Source organism: Capricornis sumatraensis, chromosome 17, assembly GCF_032405125.1.
Source record: "Capricornis sumatraensis isolate serow.1 chromosome 17, serow.2, whole genome shotgun sequence".
Lineage (NCBI taxonomy): Eukaryota > Metazoa > Chordata > Mammalia > Artiodactyla > Bovidae > Capricornis > Capricornis sumatraensis.
The window spans coordinates 51,215,660-51,233,818 of record NC_091085.1 but is presented as its reverse complement, the minus strand read 5'-3'; the positions used below and the strand labels follow the sequence as shown (position 1 = coordinate 51,233,818).

Below are 18,159 nucleotides of genomic sequence, written 5' to 3'. Positions count from 1 at the left end.
CTTCAGGGGTTGCTTGGGGTCAGCCCGGGGTCACAGCTTCCTCCTGCTGCAGGGGTTGTGGGTCGTGACATCCTCTCCTCCAACTCCGCCCTGCTGCTCTGGGGCCTCCGATGCCAGCTCCCCCCAAGATCTTGGCTTCCGTGCAGCGCCCCCCCCCCCCCCAATCCCATGGACCCTCGAGAACTTCTAGGCTAAGAACTGCCAGAACCACTAGAACCCCCCGGCACCCAAGGCTGATCCCCAGGCCCCCTGGATTTAGGAGGAGAGGGCGAGGCCAGGGTCGCCGGGCCAGGTACTCAGGGATTGGCCAAGTCCTTGATACTTTGTAGCAACCGCACCTCGGAACCGCCTCCGGGTATCTGCGTGCTGAGCCTGGAAGCTGGGAACCCGGGCCTGGCTAGGGGGTGAGTTGGGGACGTCTGGATGAAGGTGGGTGAAGGGGGCGTTCAGGAGGGAGTTTATGGGGTACGGTGACTGAATTCGCGGTCCTGGGTGGGGGCCCGGGGAGGCCTCTTGGCCCCCACGGGGAGCAGGGCACCTGGAGAGGTGGGGCGGCGCAAGGCCACAGCCAGGCAGAGGGTGTCCAGGCAGAATGGCGCGATAGAGCCGTCTATCCCCGCGGAGCCGGGTCCCCTCAGTGCTCCGGGTCCCCCTCCTCAACCCCAGGATCCTCTTCGTGTGAGTTTGGCCCTTAGCCTCCTCCCTGCCCTTCCTGGAGCCCGGTGTGGGGTGGGATGGGGCAGTCGGCCCCAGAGGAAACCTGGGTCCCTGGAAGGATGCCAGGGCTCGGACCTCCTGCCCGTCGTGCCGGCAAGAAAGGTGGGGCCCTGGGACAGGAGCCGGTGACAAGGCGCTGAGGGCCGGGAGCGGCGACGAGGGTGCGTCTTGCGTCCCTTTCGCGCGCGTGTTCCTGTAGGTGGTACAGGGCGGCAAGAGTTGGAAACAGGCCAGACCTTTTGCCAGGAAGTGTGGCAAGTCTGTTCAGATTCTCACAGCATGTGTGGAAAGTGGTTTGGTAGCATCTGCTAAGTACACACCCTTTAATTTGGCTGCCATAGCCCTCAGGTAGTTGGAACACAGGTCTGGACTTTAGGTTTGAGAAAGTGCTCACTAGTGTGGGGCTGGGGAGGTGGTTACAGTTCCTCCTTCCACCTGGTCCTTTTCAGAACCCAGTGGAGACTAGGGGTCCTTCCTGCAGTGCTGCCAGACTAAGTATTGCCATAAGGAAGCTCTCTCGGTTTGGTGTATATGCACACAGTCAGACTGTAGTTTTAAAATGAGAGAAACAGAGAGCTGGTGATGTGGGCAAGGAGCACGAAGGGAACAGAGGTTCTGGGAGTGAGGAGTGAGGAGGACTCTTGCAGCCACAACACACAGCCAGGATCTGGACTGTTGTGGGAACTCACGGGAAACTCTGCGGGTCCCTGATGCCCCTGCCTTCGCTCGCTGTTGCCACATTACAAGTACCTGTGGCAGGAGAGGCCTGGCAGACTTGGCTGAATATAGATGTGCAGTCAGCTGATCAGCATGGGCAGACCGTGGTCCTGACTTGTCGTCTTGTTTGCAGAGGGGCCCAACCCGCCTGGCGATGCAGAGCTTCCTGCAACTGCTGAGGGGAAACGGGGGCCCCAGCCTGCCCTTGCCGGAGCTGGTGACCCTCGCAGGCAGGCTGTGCCGGGACCTCCAGGATGACCCCACCCAGGTGCAGCCCTTGGTCACAGCCGTGCTGGACAGCCAGTTCCGCCTGTACCTCTTGGACAATGCGGATGTGGCCCTGGTGTGTGCCAGCGTGCTGGCCCAGCAAGAGCAGCACCAGGCCGCTTGCCGGCTGCTGGAGGTAGAGCTGGTCTGTGAGATGGGGTTGGGGGATGGGGGTGTGAAGAGAGGGGAAGCGGCCACCACTGTCCTAAACATGACACAAATGCCCAGAGTCAGCAGGAGCTTGTGAAGAGGTGCCATAAACCAAGCTGGGATTATGAGAGTGGACCCACTCTCTCTCTAAGTAAAGTAAAGTCGCTCAATTGTGTCCGACTCTTTGCGACCCCATGGACTGTAGCCTACCAGGCTCCTCCCTCCATGGGATTCTCCAGGCCAGAGTACTGGAGTGGGTCGCCATTTCCTCCTCCAGGGGATCTTCCCAACCCAGGGATCAAACCCGGGTCTCCCGCATTCCAGGCAGACGCTTTAACCTCTGAGCCACTCTCTCTCTACTAAGTTTTAACTTGCCTGGTAACTGAAGATGAGACTGTCCAGTTTTGGAATCTTCGTGGTCCTGGCTTGGAAAGTTGGCATCCCAGTTAGTGAGACAAGCAAACAGACCCAGTCTCTCAGTCCCCTGGCTGTGGGTCTGCATTCGGGAGCTCTCAAATCACAAGTATGTTTGTCAGTCCTCTGGTGGCACTTTGAACCTCAAGTCATTTGGCATGAAAACCTGAGCTATGTCCACATGAAGCCAGTGATGTCTTTATCCACTTTTATGTTACTGTGGTACATTTTACTACCCAAATATTGGTATGTTTGGTTGCACGATGCTGCCTGCCCAGATCATACTGGAGTGGGGCAAATTCTGTAGTGTATACCTGTGTTACTTCTTAAAATGTGTGACGTTCTGAATTCCAAACTATGTGTGGCTTGAAAGGTTTTAATAAGAGATCTGGGGGCCAGTGTTTCCCTTTTTCACTCCATATGCCTGTATGCATGTACATCTATGCATAAGTTACGCTGAGTTTACTTTCAAGATACTCAGTTCTTTCAGTTCTTTCTATTTCTGCTCCCTCTCCCCCAAGCCCTGTGGCATCCACCTTTCTCCCTTCCCTCCCAGCACCCTGCCATGTTCTCTCTTGCTCCCTCCATCTGTTCCTCACCTAGCAGCCAGAGGGAGTTTTAAAACTGCAGATGGGACCATGGTGTGTGCTGAGGCGGTGGCCCCAGAGCCTGCCATCAGTGCTGGCTTGCTCTCCAGCCTTTGGACCCCTCCTCCCCCCCTTTGTCATGCTGGCTTTCTTGCTGTTTCTGGAACTCCTGAGATCCTCTTCTTTTGAATTTTGCAGGTGTCATTTCCTCTGCCAGAGGCTGGAGCCCCATTCTGTGTGGCTGGAGCTTTCCTCCGTGTCTGGTTTCTGCTTTAAATGTCACCCTGTACAGCTAGGGCCTCCTTTATTGTCAAGGATATAAAGGAGCCCTCATCCCCTTCTGTGGCTCCTTCCTTAGCTCATAAGTAGAAATCTGTTTATTTTTCAACTTGTGCTTTGTCTGCCTCCCCTCCTGCACTGCAGGCCCCAGGAGCAGGGGCGCATCAGTTCTGCTCATTAAAGGATCCCCAACACCTGCAACATAAGAGAACTCAGATTTCCAGCGATGTCAGACCAAATGGATGAACACACAGAGTTGTCATAGCTGCTGTGTAGGCAGTCAAGGATGAAATGTGATGCAAAACTCCCAGGAGAGGGACTATAACTCACTCGGGATTGTCTAGAAATGCCTTTGAGAAAGTGATGTGTTCTGAGACCTGAGAGAAGCCATGGGGCCACCACCTCAGAAAAGGGCGTTTCCTGCCCAGGGCCACTCATGCAGGTGGGAAGGTCCCAGGTGGTTTCCCTGCCCATAGGTTGTGCCCTGGGTCTGCTGCTTTATCCTGGGAGGAGACTGCAGGCTTCGACCCAGCAAAATGGGCTTTTTCTTGCTGTGGAGAGAAAGCTAAACGATTCTCAGCACCTCCCTCACCAAAATGGTCCTGAGAACACTGGGGTTAAAGCTCAGGGGCTGTGTCTAGGCGAGGCCTGTCCTCCGCATCCTTGGCCATCTCAAAAGTCAGGTCACGTGACCACGTCCCACTGGGTCTGGGAGCCATCAGTGGTGTGACCAGGACCCCTTCATCCCCTTCAGCTCAGAATGTGCTCTCTGAGACCCAGGGACCCACCCAGCTGGTGGGAAAGGCCTCTCATACAAGGCAGGGGTCACGCCTCAGGCCCCTCAAATCTGATCTTTCATATGGTCCTTAGCGCAGCTCTGCCTCCTGTGTGATGTCATAGCCCAGAGGTGGCTTTCCCCTTGCCTGCCCCTCACCTGTAGGGGGTAAAGGAGAACTGTGCCCCCCCCCCGGGGGCTCCCTGGTGGGGACTGGAGCCCAGCCATGGAGCTCATGCCCTCACCATTGGGCGCCAGTCAGTGGCTGGTCTTAGGGCTCAGGCAAGTGGACGATGGGGCTCCAGGGCAGGGGAGGGTGCGGATCTCAGAAGGCTCTTGTCCACAGGGGTGCCAGGTGCCGGGCGGCAGCCCCAAGCTGGTGCAGCTCTGGAATGACATCCACTACCGTCTGGCCATGAAGAGGCTCGGTGTGTCCACGCTGACACCAGTGCAGAAGTTCCGGTGCAGGAAGAGGTATGCGCTGGTCTTGGCTCTTATTCCCAGGGGCTCATGAGGGATTTGCCTTCCAGAACCATAGAAGGGCTGAGGTGAAGTAGAGGGAGGGAGGTGAGATGAAACAGTGATGTCAGTGCCCAACACTGAGCCACCTCTCCGCCTGCTCGGCTGTGGGAACACTGTCCCACCTCTGCCCATAGGGCAGGACAGAGAGCCGTTCCCAAGACCCAGACCAGGAGCCGCTGCCGGTCAGTGAGGACCTTGCAGGGAGGGAGACAGCAGGTGGGCACCCCCGACCTCACTTTCCTCCTGTGGGAGGAGGGATGCCCCTCATGTCAGCTAGTCCCCATGGTTAGGCTTTGCCAGTGGCCTGGCTGAGATTTCAGCACAGCTCCTCAGGGCTGCTGCTGCTACTGCTGCTGCTAAGTTGCTTCAGTCGTGCCTGACTCTGTGTGACCCCATAGACGGCAGCCCACCAGGCTCCCCCGTCCTTGGGATTCTCCAGGCAAGAACACTGGAGTGGGCTGCCATTTCCTTCTCCAATGCATGAAAGTGAAAAGTGAAAGGGAAGTCGGTCAGTCGTGTCTGACTCTTCGCGACCCCACAGACTGCAGCCTACCAGGCTCCTCCGTCCATGGGATTTTCCAGGCAAGAGTACTGGAGTGGGGTGCCATCGCCTTCTCCGCCTCAGGGCTGCAGGACCTTTTGAAGACAGATAGGTTGAAGTCTGGCACATGATAGCTGCTGAACAGATGTTAATTAACAATCACCACCATGACCATAATCAGCACTAAGTAAACATTACGACTACCAGTTATAACCATCACCATTCATGAATGAGGACACCGAGACACAGACAAATTAGTGACTCACCTGGTTACACACTAGAGAGACGCAAAGGCAGGATTCCAGCTTAGACATTGAGGCTGCAGAGCCTTTGTTCTTTATTTGGGTGTTCTCCACCGGCCAGAAGGGGCTGCAGGTCTCGCTCTGAGCTCCTGAAAGCCCAAGTGACAGGAGTTGCTGAGCCAAGGCCTGGTTGATGGAGGAAGAGATGGATGGATTCCTTTTGGATCAGACAGAATTTTTCTCACAGTGCCCACCAAATACGTCCTCAAAGCCCAGAAGTTAATCGGCCTTGAGGCTGTCAAGGATTGCAGTCAGTTCCCTCCTTATAGGTTTTTAGGGCCTGCCTGAGGGTGGTTCAGCAAAGTGACTTGGGGAGCAGTGTGCCGTGTTTGTGAAGAGGCCCCTGGGGCTCTCCTGGAGCTGCACTTGGGTGTAGATGACGGACTGGAGACTGGGGAACAAAGCAGATCCCCTAATTCAGAGCAAGGAATGCCAGACAGGACAAGCCCAGTAGAGGGCTGTGGCTCGGTGGTCCTTTGTTGTGGTGGGGGCTGCAGCACAGGGCCACAGAACCTGAGCGAGGCCTGGGCACAAGGACGGCACTCTCTGGGCACAAGGAGGGGTGATACACATTACAGCTGGTGGTCAGTGCAGGAGCAGAGACAGGAGGTGCTTGGAGGTTCTGGCAGAGGCCGTGGCTGGGGAACGGGTTGTGTCAGTATGGATTCAGGAAGATTTTCTGATAGGTTGAATGTATTGGAGAAGGTAAGATAATAAACCCAGGCTCGTGGCCTGATTGGCCGGGACGTGGTGTTCTCTCACTGGGATGGGCAGGACAGGCTGGGGGAAGATGTGAGAAGTGGGAAACTGAGCTTCACTGGGATGTATGGGGTGTGTTCTCGACCTTCATGGGGATTTTTCAATTGGTGTTTGGATATCAGATCTTGTAGAAAGCCGGTGTTGTTCACTTATATGTCATTTAAAGAAAATTATTTATTTTTGCCTCTGCTGTATCTTCGTTGCTGTGCAGGCTTTTCTTTAGTTGCAGTGAAAGTCGCTCAGTCGTCCCCAACTCTTTCTGACCCCACGGGCTACACAGTCCATGGAGTTCTCCAGGCCAGAATACTGCAGCGGGTAGCCATTCCCTTCTCCGGGGGATCTTCCAAACCCAGGGATCTAACCCAGGTCTCCCGCATGCAGGCGGATTCTTTACCAGCTGAGCCACGAGGGAAGCCTGTGAATACTGGAGTGGGTAGCCTACCCCTCCTCCAGGGGAACTTCCCTACCCAGGAATCGAACCAGGGTCTCCTGCATTGCAGGCAGATTCCTTACCAACTGAACCATCAGGGAATCCTTAGTTGTAGTGAGTGGGGGCTACTCTCTGGTTGTATTCTGCAGGCTTTTCATTGTGGCTTCTCTTGTTGCACAGCACGGACTTGAGGGTGCTTGGGCCTCAGTAGTTGTGGCTCCCAGCCTCTAGAGCACAGGCTCAGTAGTTGTGGTGCATGAGCTAGGTTGCTCCTTGGCATGTGCGTTCTTCCCAGACCAGGGATCAAATCCATCTCCTGAACTGGCAGGCAGATTCTTTACCACTGAGCCACCAAGGAAGCCCCCTGTCATTTTTTCTTTTGCAAAAAATTCCATTATACAGTCAGTAAAGCGGATAGCATAACCCACCTCAATATCTTCATCATCCACCTTCAGCAGTCAGGGCCACTGGTCAGTGAGGGGTGCTGGGAACCCTGATGAGAGTGTGGAGTGTGGGCCCAGGCACCACCAGGCCCCTCCCTGCTCAGGGCTTGGATCCAGGGCCTGCAGCACACGGTGGGGAAGAGGGTGGCCGGTGAAAGGAGAAGAGTCCAGAGGGGCACAACAGGTGCATCCAGAGGAGCAGGGGTCTGTTACCACCTACTCAGTGTCCTCCTCTAGGAATCCACCACCTGCCTCCCTCTGCCCTAATGGCCTTAAGAGCCGGAACTTCCCCAGAGAAGTTCGCCAGAAGCTGGAGGACTTTGCCTCGGGCGTGAGCACCAACCCCAGCAAGGCCGAGCGGGTAAGAGCAGATATAAGCATGGCCAGGCACCCTCCCCTTCGCCAACACTCCCTGTCCTTAGGGGAGGACCACCCTTGGTTGGTTCACCCCTACTGTCAGGTGGGGGACTAACACCCTTGGGGGACTGCCACCCTTAGGTGACATCACCACCTTAGGGGGTAGATCCACACCCTCCCTAGTGGCCTATCTGCGAGGGGGATGGTGGTCTCTGACCACCCTGAACTCCCTTGGGGATGACGCCCTATGGCTGGCAGCCCCTGCATGTCTACCCTGCATAGGTTGGGGAGTGAGTTTTGTCACAGGCATCTTAATACCCCGTCAGCCGGTGTGACTTCAGGAGACACTGAGCACTCGCTGAGGCCGGGGCTCCAGCAGGAGGGGTGGAGGGGGGCACCCTCCAGGAGCAGGTGGAGGGGGCAAGAGTCTGCCCCCTCAGATCCTGCTGCTCAGAAAGCTGGCTTGCTCTCTCCTCCCCGCGTCCAGTCAGCTGGGCTCCGCCAGAGCAGGGCTCTGTGGCCGGTGGTGCCAGTTCACATCTGAGACGTGCCTGGTTGCAGGGTTGGTCATGGCCGATATACTCTGGCACGGGTGGGTGGAGGGTCAGTGGTTGGGTGGCACCTCGGGAGGATCTGGTTTGCCAGCTGCTCGGAGCCCTCCTGGCTGTGAGTGACTGTCGGGTGGGTGGTGGCTTGCCTCCTTTGTGCCCCGGCCTCTTGGCTTGGGAGTGGGCTGGGGTAGTGGCGGGTTGTTTTGGGGCAGGAGGACCTGGCCTCTGAGACGCACCTGACCACGGAGCAAGTCTACAACTGGTTTGCCAATTACCGGCGGCGCCAGAGGGCCTTGATGCAGCGTGCAGCGCCAGCCCCAGACTCAGCAGACCTCACGTCAGGGGAGGCGAGTCGGCACCTCCCCCCGCAGCCAACAGACCACCCCCACCTTGGCTCTGGGCTTGTGGACAGGCCTCAGTGGTCAAGTGAGTGGCCCCTCTGACGAAACCTGTATTCAGGACCAGCCAGACCCCTCCCTCCAGCCCCAGTCTGCACGTTCAGCACCTCACCCTGTGGGAAGTGAGATCACTGACGCTAAGGGTCAGGTTGGGCTCAGGGTGGTCCAGGTGGGGCTGCAGCAGCATTTTGCATTGAGAGATCACTGTGAGGTCAGGCCCAGGAGTCGGGGAGTTGAGCCAAGCACCAGAATTGGGGTGGCCTGGGTTCATAATTGTGGGTTTCAGTTCAGACCAAAGACAGATCAAGGGTCAAACAAAGAGCAGCAGGCAGCCAGCATGACTGCTCTCAATCTGCTGGGAAGGAGGCTGGGACTCCAAGCATCTCCCAGCCTCCCTTCCTGTCTGATCGGCTTTTAGCAGGACCTGAGAAAAGTGGGCCTCTACAGACCCTGGAGACCACCCAAGGGCCGTGGGAGCCGCTGGCTCTGACCCCAGACTTCTCTGGAGACGAGACTATGCCCAAGTCACTGGCTCCCAGGTACTGCCACCGCACATAGGCCAGGGCAGTTCAGTTTTCCACTCTCAGTGGGAGACCAGGAATGGAGTGGGCATAGGAACACCAGCCAGACCCTGGGACGAGGTCTGTGATGGCTGAGGGCAGAGATAGCTGTGACTCCAGGTAGGAGGGGGAGCCACTGGCAAGGAACCCACATCACGTACAGCGCACTTGCTTCTTAGAGCCTGACTCACAGCCTAACTTCATGTAAATTTTGGAGAATGGGGAAACAGACTTAGAAAAACACGCAGACCTATCTCCTAAAGGCAGATAGCCTTCCTCGTGGTTTGTTTATCTCTAGCATTTGGCATGGTTGGTATATCTCTAAGTCAGTAACCACTAAGTTAATAAGTTCCTCCCACAGCCCAGGCAGTGTCTCACCTTACCTGCCGTTCCTGTGACGATGCACAGACTGCTCTGAGAAGAGTGCTGGCCAGCAGGGGGACTGAGTCTGAGCAAGACAAGCTGTGCCCACTTTTCCCTGTTACCCTTGTGTTATTAGCATCTCTCATGACATTACCTGGGCTGACACCTCATATTCAGGCCAGCACTACGCTGCCGTGTGGCCTTAGGCAAGTTCCCATGACCTCTTGGTGTCTCACTTTTCTCATCTGTGAAATGGGGACAGTGATAAGCCCTGCCATGCAGGTCTTCACACAGATTATAGAGGTGGGGAGTTGTTAACAAAAGCCCAGGAGCACCATCTGAGATACAGTGAGCATTTGTGGAATATTACTTCTTTGAATTATTAACTTCTGCGTAATAGTCCTTTAAGATCCACCTTCATATAGTCACTCAACTGTTAGGTTGTTCCTAATCATTTTCAGCTTTCAGTATTGCAGAACAATGCTTCATTGAAAGCACTTGTAAATAAACTGCTAATATATCTTAGGTTTCTAGCAGTAATACTTTTTACTCTTGCAGCCCCAGGGAGGATGGTAAAGGCAGCATGACTGGGAATGTGGTGGGCCCCACAGCCATCTGAGCCCAGATTCCCAGGCTGAGCTGGAATGTCCTCCCAGGCCCCCCTGTCCCAGTCTGAGGGAGCCTCTGCCCACCAAGGGGTGGTGTTCCCTATGTCCCCCAGGTCTCTGCAGGCTGGTGAGATACACCAGGAGGGACCTAACCATGATCCTGCCACTCTGCCCCCTGTCTGCTCTGGCCCTGGTCTCTGTCCTCTGGCTGCTGCCAACGATATGCTGGACCCCTCCCTGGCTGCCCCTGAGTCATGGCTGATGTCTCTCGCACTGGCATCCTCCAAGGAAGTTTCCTTCCAGACTGGGCAGCTGATCCACAGTCGTGGGCTGGACGTCACCATGCGCCCTACCGACGCTGCTCTGGCTGTGTCCTTTGCCGCCCTCAGGGAGCCCAGCCCCACAGGTGGGTCCACCCTAGAAAGACCACGTGTTTCTATGTCAGATGCTTTGACAACTTGTATCTCATTTGAAGGGGCAGGATTTTGAGGGGCAAGGACTTTCTGCTTGAATCCCATGTAGTTTATTAGACCCACAAACCAGTGCAGTTGGAACAGTCTCTTCCCATGAATAGCTGGATGTTTTTTTCTTTTATTTTTGTTTTCAAAATAAAATGTGCACATGACTAAAAAATAGGATAGTGAGGAAAGAGTTGAAATGAAATGGAATGGCTGCCAGCCCTGATCCAGTCCCCGTGACTAGCTTGTCCACATCTGCCAGCACAGAGGAGGGCTGAGCTGCTCGGACTTTACCCTCTTGTCCTGGTTTCGTTCTTAGTTGTAACTGTAGCTATACGTACCCTTAACGGAGATGTATTCAGGTATATATTTTGTGCACCAACCATGACAGCAGCTTATGACCTCCATAAGGAGGATATTGGCACTGAATTCAGCCTGTCACCTAAATTTCTTAGTCTTCTGTGGTTATGCATGCATGCTAAGTCGCTTCAGTTGTGTCTGATTCTTTGTGACCCTATGGACTGTAGCCCGCCAGGCTCCCCCGTCCTTGAAATTTCCCAGGCAATACTGGAGTGGGTTGCCGTGCCCTCCTCCAAGGGATCTTCCTGACCCAGGGGTCAAACACATCTTTTATGCCTACCTGCATCGGCAGTCTTTACCACTAGCGCCACTTGGGAAGTCCTCTTCTGTGGTTATATATACGTATGTCTCATTATAGTTTCTCGTTGCCTTTCTTTTTTCCTACATTGTCTGCTTTTGTCACGTCCTTAGCTTCTCCCAATATTTCAAGCATCACCTCTGAAGACTTGTTGCTGGGAACCTCCTTCTCCCTGTCCCCATCCAAGTGCAGTCTCCCTAGGCCTGGGATGAAGCCATTATCCTGAGAGCACCTGGGTTTGCTTCAGTGTTGAATCTTGGTTCCCCCGCCAGGGATCAAATCCACGTCCCCTTTGTTGGAAGGTGAACTCTTAACCATTGAACTGCCAGGGGAATTCCACTTCAGTGTTTCCTTAATTGCAAGTCTTGTTCTTTCTTGACTCTTGTTATGTTAGAGAATGTCTTTAACTTTACAAGAAAGGGTGACTACAGGTAAATTTTCTGATTCCTTGCATCTTCTGAAGTTGCCTTTAATTTTCCCTCATGCTTGATTAATGATTTGTCAGGGCCAGAATTCTGAGTTCAAAACACTTTTTTTTTCTTAGAAATTTGAAAGCAACATATCATTACAGCATTCAGTGTTGTCATCTTAAGTCAGATGTCATTCTGATTTTTACATGTTTTTTACATATGTTTCCTTTCTTGAAGCTTTTTATTTTTTAAGTCTTGGTGTTCTGAAATTTCACAGTGATGGTTCTAGGTGTGAGTCTTTTAAAATCACTTTGTTCTTAAGCTTTTCAATTTAAAGAGAGAGCAAGGTCTTCTTTAAGCTCCCGGCACTTTCTGTAATATTCTTTGATAGTTTCCTGATAATTTCCTCCTTCCAATTCTCTCTTTACAGCACAAATGTTATTTGGATGTTGGAAATCCTGAGCCAATCTCCCAAAATGCTTACCTTTAAAAAAGTTGCTTTTTATTGTATATGCTTTTGTCTTAAACTATATCTTCTGACTTTCTTATAAAAAATTTATTTACTTATTTTTGCTGCACTGGGTCTTGGTTGCTGTGTGCAGGCTTTCTCTTGCTGCAGTGAGCAGGGGCTACTCTCTAGTTGCAGTGCACAGGCTTCTCATTGCAGTGGCTTCTCTTGTTGCAGAGCACGGGCCATAGGCGCACGTGGGATTCAGTAGTTGTGACTCAGAGGTTTAGTTGGCATGTGGAAAATTCCCGGACCAGGAATCAAACCTGTATCTCCTGCATTGGTAGGCGGATTCTTAACTACCAGACCACCAGGGAAGTCCTATCTTCTGATATTGTGACAGTTATGTATTTTAAGAGAACTCTAAGCTCTCTTTTCTTAATTCTGATTTTCCTTTCTTCATAGATTGTGTTACTTTTTTATAGATGCAATATCTATACCTCTCTGAGTATCCTGCTTACAAGCTTCAGTAAATATGCTTTGTTGCCTGAAGGAGGAAATGTTAGGATGGTGGATTCAGGACCTTCCTTGGAAACAGGAAGAGGTAGGGCCTGAAAGTGGAAGAGCCTGGAGACTTACTTTTCTGAGGCAGTTTTTCCTCCTGAACAGATTGGTCTTTCATTTCAGAGACCCTTTCCTGTCCATGTGTACTAACAAGGCTGGAGTCAGGACAGGCAGTGGCCAGCCTCATACTGGGAAGTGGGGAGCTGGTCTTCACACCATGTTGAGCATATGTGAGGGGTGATGTTCTCTGGGAATTGGTGAGCTCCCTGCTGACCACCTGAGCACCTCATTTTCCTTCCCTCTCTGCAAACTCCTCAGGGTCCTTGACCCCTACTTACGCCCTGGCTTTCCTTCAGACACCCCACCCACCACCATGGCATTGGACGTGTGCCCTGCATCTGCCGAACACGGACACCCCCACCTGCTAATTGCCCTTCCCATGACACTCCCTTTGTTCTAGGCTCGGGGCTTTTTATTTCCCTTACTCTTAGAGGAAGAAGCTATAACCCATTGATCTATTCTCTGTGCATTGAAATGTTCAAATTTGCACTTACCCATATCTCATGGACCTCAGAGTATCTTTGAAGTTCTGTGGAAAGAAGATACAGTGGAGGTGGAGGCAGTCGTACAGCAAACGGTTTGGCCGGTCTGAGCAGCTGACAGATGAGATGGTTGCTCTGGCAGACAGGAGGGAAGACCATTGTTTGGGGTCTGAGATCAGGACACTTGCTAGTTTTATTGGCCAGGTGGACTTAGGGCACAAATGGACCTGACTTCTGAGCTTACTTTGCTCCTAAATGTCAACCTGGAACTGATCAAGTCCATGTGGTTTTCCTTTTTAGAGTGAAAGGCACCCTGAGAGATTTTCTACAACATTTTAAGTAAAGAAAAAGGGTGGGGCAAGGGAGTAACACCTCGCACTGCCATGAAGTCAAGGTGAAACCCAAGGAAAAAAGGGAGGGAAGCGGCAGGTGACTGGGCTCAGCCTGTGGTGAAGCAGGGAGGCAGAGAGGAGTCTGTCCTCACGCGGCAGTGGTGAACGTGGGCAGATTTGGATACTGAGTCTTTGTTGGGCTGGTATGAGGTCTAGAATGACAAAAACTTGAAGCCAGTGAAATTTGACATTGTTTTGGTCTCTGGAAGCCTGAAAAAACCACTGAGATGGACAGAAGTGGCTTCTCTTTCCTCAACGTGGAGCTGAGACCAGGGGTTGGCAGACTGGATGCTGCCTCTCCATGGACCTCTGTGTTGGGCTGCACATGGACTGTGCTTCCGGCTCCCAGCTCTGAGTTGTGGGGTTTCCTCCCCTGCAGGATTCACTGACCCTCCCAGCATCAACCCGCAGGGCACATACCTGGAGGAGGATCCGGGTTCCTGCAGTAGCCAAGCAGAACAACAGGCAGGCAACCTTCAGGTGACCCAGCCCCCAGCACAGGCTCCCAATTTCATCCTCACCCAGAGGTAAGTGCAGAGCCACCGGGCTCAGGTGACACTTCCTACGGGCCACGCATGGGGTGGTGCCTGGTCGGGAGACTCACCATCTGCCATGGGGCAGATGAAGTCTTTTCCTCATGGATTTCTGGAAACTTCAACAGTTCCCCCATCCTGCATGATCATAGTCTTTTCCCACAGACAAAAGAACACTTGGAAGCACAGGAGCAGATATAGGCATGTGGATGGTGCTTCCCCAGAGGTCTCCCTGGGCTCTAGCAGCCTCTTTCAGGCATTTTCTTTTCCCAAAGATTGTTTCAGTTTCTGGACAGCATCAAGAGCTGCCTTTATATTCCAAATTATAATTTTAAAGGAGCTTTAGAGGGCTGTGAATAGGGGATGTGCTGCAGACTGTGGCATGGGGGCGTGACAGTGGTTCAGATTTCATAGGAGAGTGTTGGGCCTTTGGTGAAGGGGGAACCTGTGATAGAGGGTCACAGGACAGGGTCCCCAGGGTTTGGGGTCTCCCAAATCTAGGAGCTGAAGATCAGGTGCCCAGTGAGGGCAGAATTACTGGGGGACGTGCGAGAGGAGGGGAGCAGCCTCCTGAGGAAACAGGCTCTGCTTGTGTAAACAGCCAGATGATGTGGCTTTATGAGCAGAAGCCGTATGGAGTGGAGTAGCCACAGGGCCCCCTCGGGGCTGCTTGGACTCTCCACTGGTTTTCTCACTCTTGGACTCCAGTGCTCCAGCTCATCTTTGTTCTGATCTGATAACCTTGATTCCTTATTTAAAAACAGCTTCACTGGGGCGTAAAGTAAACCAACATGTTTAGATGGTACAAATGACAGTTTTCTGAATGTGACTTATGTATTCATCACAAACCATAACTATTCTTTAGGTCATGGGCCACAGAGCTGTTTCCATCTGCCTCCACCTCTCACGCCCACCTCCCTAGGACCAAGGATCTGCTTTCTTTAGCTGCATTTTCTAAGAATTTGATATGAGTGAAATCATACAGCATCTGCCCTTTTTTTAATTATATGGCCTCGTTCACTCAGTGTGACTGCTTGAGACTTGTCCCTACTGCTGTGTATATCAACACCCCACCTCTTGTGTGTATCAACACCCTTTCTTCTGTGTGTATCAGTTCCCCTTCCTCCTATGTGTACCAATACCCCTCCTCCTGTGTGTATCAACACCCTTTCTCCTATGTGTATCATCACCCCTTCCTCCTGTGTGTATCAACACCCTTCCTCCTTTGTGTATCAACACCCTTCCTCTTGCGTGTATCAACACCCCTCCTCCTGTGTGTATAATCACCCCTCTTCCTATGTGTATCAGCATCCCTCCTCCTGTGTGTATCAGCACCCTTTCTCCTATGTGTATCCTCACCCCTTCCTCCTGTGTGTATCAACACCCTTCCTCTTGCGTGTATCAACACCCCTCCTCCTGTGTGTATAATCACCCCTCTTCCTATGTGTATCAGCATCCCTCCTCCTGTGTGTATCAGCACCCCTTCCTCTTTCTTGCTGAGTCCTAGTCTTGGTATGGATTGACGTCACGTGCTAGAGGCATTTGGGAGCTCCTGGTTTGGGTTTGGTGTGTGCCTTGCTGCACACATGGTGGCCTGCACATTTGCCTTCATGTCTCTGCGGTGTATACACCCAGCAGTGGGGTGACTAGGTCACAGGGTAGATGCGATTTGACTTCAAGGACCTGCATGACTGTTGTCCCGAGTGGCTGCACCTATCTCCAGCCCTGCTCCCCCTGCTGCTCTCCTTGATTTGGTTCTAAGGACCTTTTGACCTCTTCATGCATCAGGCCTGTCCCTTTGTGACCTTCTCTTCCTTTACATTTCTGCTCACCACCCCCTCTTCTGTGAGCTTGCCCTGATGTGCTTGCTCCCTGACTACCTGAGCCACCTGCTTGAGGTGTCCTGAGGCCCCTCCAGCATCCTGCACACCTGAGTGCCTTGCAGGGGGAGGCTGTTCCCAGACAGCCTGTCACCTGGAAGGGCTTCAAACAGGTAGAAAGCTCTCTGAGTATGGGGCTCATGGGGGACAGCGTGACCCTCAAATAGGGCCTGGCAGAGGGCCTGTCCTGACACCGTCCCTTTTCCAGTCCCTCAGACCTGACTCCGGCCCCACCAGGCTTCCCTGGCCCCATGTCTGCCGTGGAGCTGGGCCAGCCCCCTCCCTCCAGCCAGGTGAGACCCTCCTACAAGCACTGTGGGCTTCCTTCCTAACTCCTGGGTCCCCAGCTTGGGTCTTCAGAGTGACTAAAATGGGCAGAGCTGAACATGAGCCAGAGACGTCTGGAGGCCAGACTTAAAGGGAAGGGGAGCTGGGAGGCAAGGGTGCTGGGGCAGGGTTTCCTATTGAGTCCAGAGGGGTGAGTCCCAGGGTCGGGAGTGCCAAGTGGGAGGGCAGAACTGGCAGAGGGCATCTCCGTGTGTGACACTGTGTTGGCTTCCCAGGTCCAGTGGTCTGATGGGCAGACCTCCAGCGACGCCTTCTGGGGAGCCAGGATGCTCCTGGAGCTTTCAGCGGGTAGCCTGGGCTGAGCTGCCCCTTGGGAGCCTGGCCAGTGCTCCAGGGGAGCAGCTGTGGACATCCAGCAACTCGAGTAACAGAGCTTTATCCCTACTGAAGAAGGAGGTCCCCAGAGTTTCCTGGGGGTTCTGCTGAGCTCCCCATGCCCTGTTTGAATAGTTTGGTTGTCAACTTTCTGTATTGGAAGAAGCATCTGAGAAACATTCCTGAAGTCAGAAGTCAAAGGTGGGTCTGTTCTATGCAGGCAGAAGCAGAGTGCAGTCAGGTTCCAGGGTGGGTTCCGGGCAGTGAAGGCCTTTCTCAGAGAGGGGATGTTGCCCTTTGGGCCTCCCACCTGTCCTGTGACAAGGCCAGAGTTCTCCTCCCAGTAGATGTGGTGAGTGAGGTGTAGGCAACCTCTGGCATTTCTGAGTCTGGGGTTTGCACAGAGGCACGTGCACTGGGGGAGAGCCTGCCAGGCTGGGGGGGTAGTGCCTTGCCCAGGGTTGTGATTCAGTGTGTTTGCCCAGCAAATGTTCTGTTCAATTAAAAGTTTAATGTTCTGACTCCCTGCCCTTCATTCACTTAGCTGTCCTGGACACCTGCCTCTTTCAGGCCAGGCCCACATTTCACAGTGTGAGGGCACTAATCCATGCATCAGGACCCTGGGGATGGACATTCAGTGGGGCTCATGGGGGACAGCCACTTGCCAGTGGCTCTGTTTTATCAGCAGTGTCACATGGGCATCTCTGCCCTCTGCCTCTCACCTGGTGTTATGTCCCGGGAATGAGAAATCGCCCTTGAGATGGAAGCAGTGGGCAGGGAAGCACAGGCCCCAGGGCTGGGCTGGCTGCAGCTCCTGGTCCTCCTGTGACACGCTTGAATGGGAACTTTGATAACTAGGACTGTCACCTCCAGGAACGGGCCCTTGACCCACCCTTGCCTTCCCATCATGTTGGTTGACAGAGGTAATATCATGGGTAATAGAGTCAGGTTTGTGCCCTTGGGGCTCACAGGATAGTGAGGAGGCAGAGGAATAAAGAGGCACTTCCAGGTAGTTGCTGGAAGGTGGGGTGAAGTGGGGGAGCTGCTGAGAACCAAGGACACTTGAAGAGAACCTGTGAGCTTCCCTGGAGGGGACGTCTCAGCTGAGACTGCCTGTGTTCAGCCCCCACAGCCCTAGGACCCCCATGCTCACTGTTCCCCCCCGTAGCCCCATCCCATCCCATCGTCATTCCCAGAACCGCAGGGCTGAGTGTCAGGAGTGACAGATGTGCAGCTCAGACGGCCACTCACCTTCTAGGTCCCTAAAACTAGGGCCTTTCAGTTTTAAAACATTTATTTGGAAACAGTTGAAACCTTAAGAAAATGTTGAAAATGGAAAACAGGTATCTCATTTTCTTTGAACCGTTTGAGAATAGTTACTGACCAGATGCCCATCATCCCCCTAATGCTTCTGTGTGTTCCCTTCAGATAAGGCATTCTGCATGTCCGCAGCTCCTCCATCGAAATCTGGAAGTCAATCCTAATTGCTAGACCCGGAGGAAGTCCAGTTAGTTGTCCCAATATTGCCCTGAATGAAAGAATCCGCATCCACTCCACAACACGTGCTGCATTTACTCAGCAAATTTCTCAATGCCCTCCCGCCTGCGAAGGTCCCTGGTTTCTCCTGGACTTCCAGGACCTTGACTTGGGGATTACAAACCAGTTTCTGTGCAGAATGTCCCCCAAAGTGGCCATGTAATTTGGGGTATGCATTTGGAAGGGATATCCTAGAAGTAATGCTTGGTCCTTACTGCATCCTCTGGGCCTCACGTGAATCTCGCTTACCCCGTCACGGCTGGTGTTCATCTCCATCACTTGGTTAGGGTGCTCCCAGCCAGGCTTCTCCACTATAGTTACTCCTTTTCTCTTTG

The 18,159-nt window shown here is 53.3% G+C and overlaps 1 protein-coding gene across 2 annotated transcripts; it reads left to right on the top strand.

Annotated features, from left to right (window-relative positions):
- The first annotated feature begins 1,588 nt into the window (after window positions 1-1,588).
- ANHX (anomalous homeobox) lies at window positions 1,589-16,275 on the top strand. 2 transcript variants are annotated; one of them, XM_068990314.1, is made up of 9 exons: window positions 1,589-1,837; window positions 4,253-4,380; window positions 7,141-7,264; window positions 8,024-8,237; window positions 8,628-8,748; window positions 9,854-10,146; window positions 13,592-13,739; window positions 15,834-15,918; window positions 16,189-16,275. In XM_068990314.1, the coding sequence occupies exons 1-9, from the start codon at window positions 1,589-1,591 to the stop codon at window positions 16,273-16,275; spliced, it is 1,449 nt and encodes a 482-aa protein (XP_068846415.1). The 2 variants fall into 2 exon arrangements, with proteins under 2 accessions (XP_068846415.1, XP_068846416.1); XM_068990315.1 differs by lacking the exon at window positions 9,854-10,146 and having other exon boundaries at window positions 13,611-13,739.
- The last annotated feature ends 1,884 nt before the right edge of the window (window positions 16,276-18,159 follow it).

Excerpts from the sequence above, each read along its gene's own strand:
- ANHX (XM_068990314.1), top strand. The coding sequence starts at position 1,589 with ATGCAGAGCTTCCTGCAACTGCTGAGGGGAAACGGGGGCCCCAGCCTG. Across the intron at positions 8,749-9,853 it reads CCCAAGTCACTGGCTCCCAG|GTCTCTGCAGGCTGGTGAGA; the intron begins GTACTGCCACCG and ends TATGTCCCCCAG. Across the intron at positions 15,919-16,188 it reads AGCCCCCTCCCTCCAGCCAG|GTCCAGTGGTCTGATGGGCA; the intron begins GTGAGACCCTCC and ends TTGGCTTCCCAG.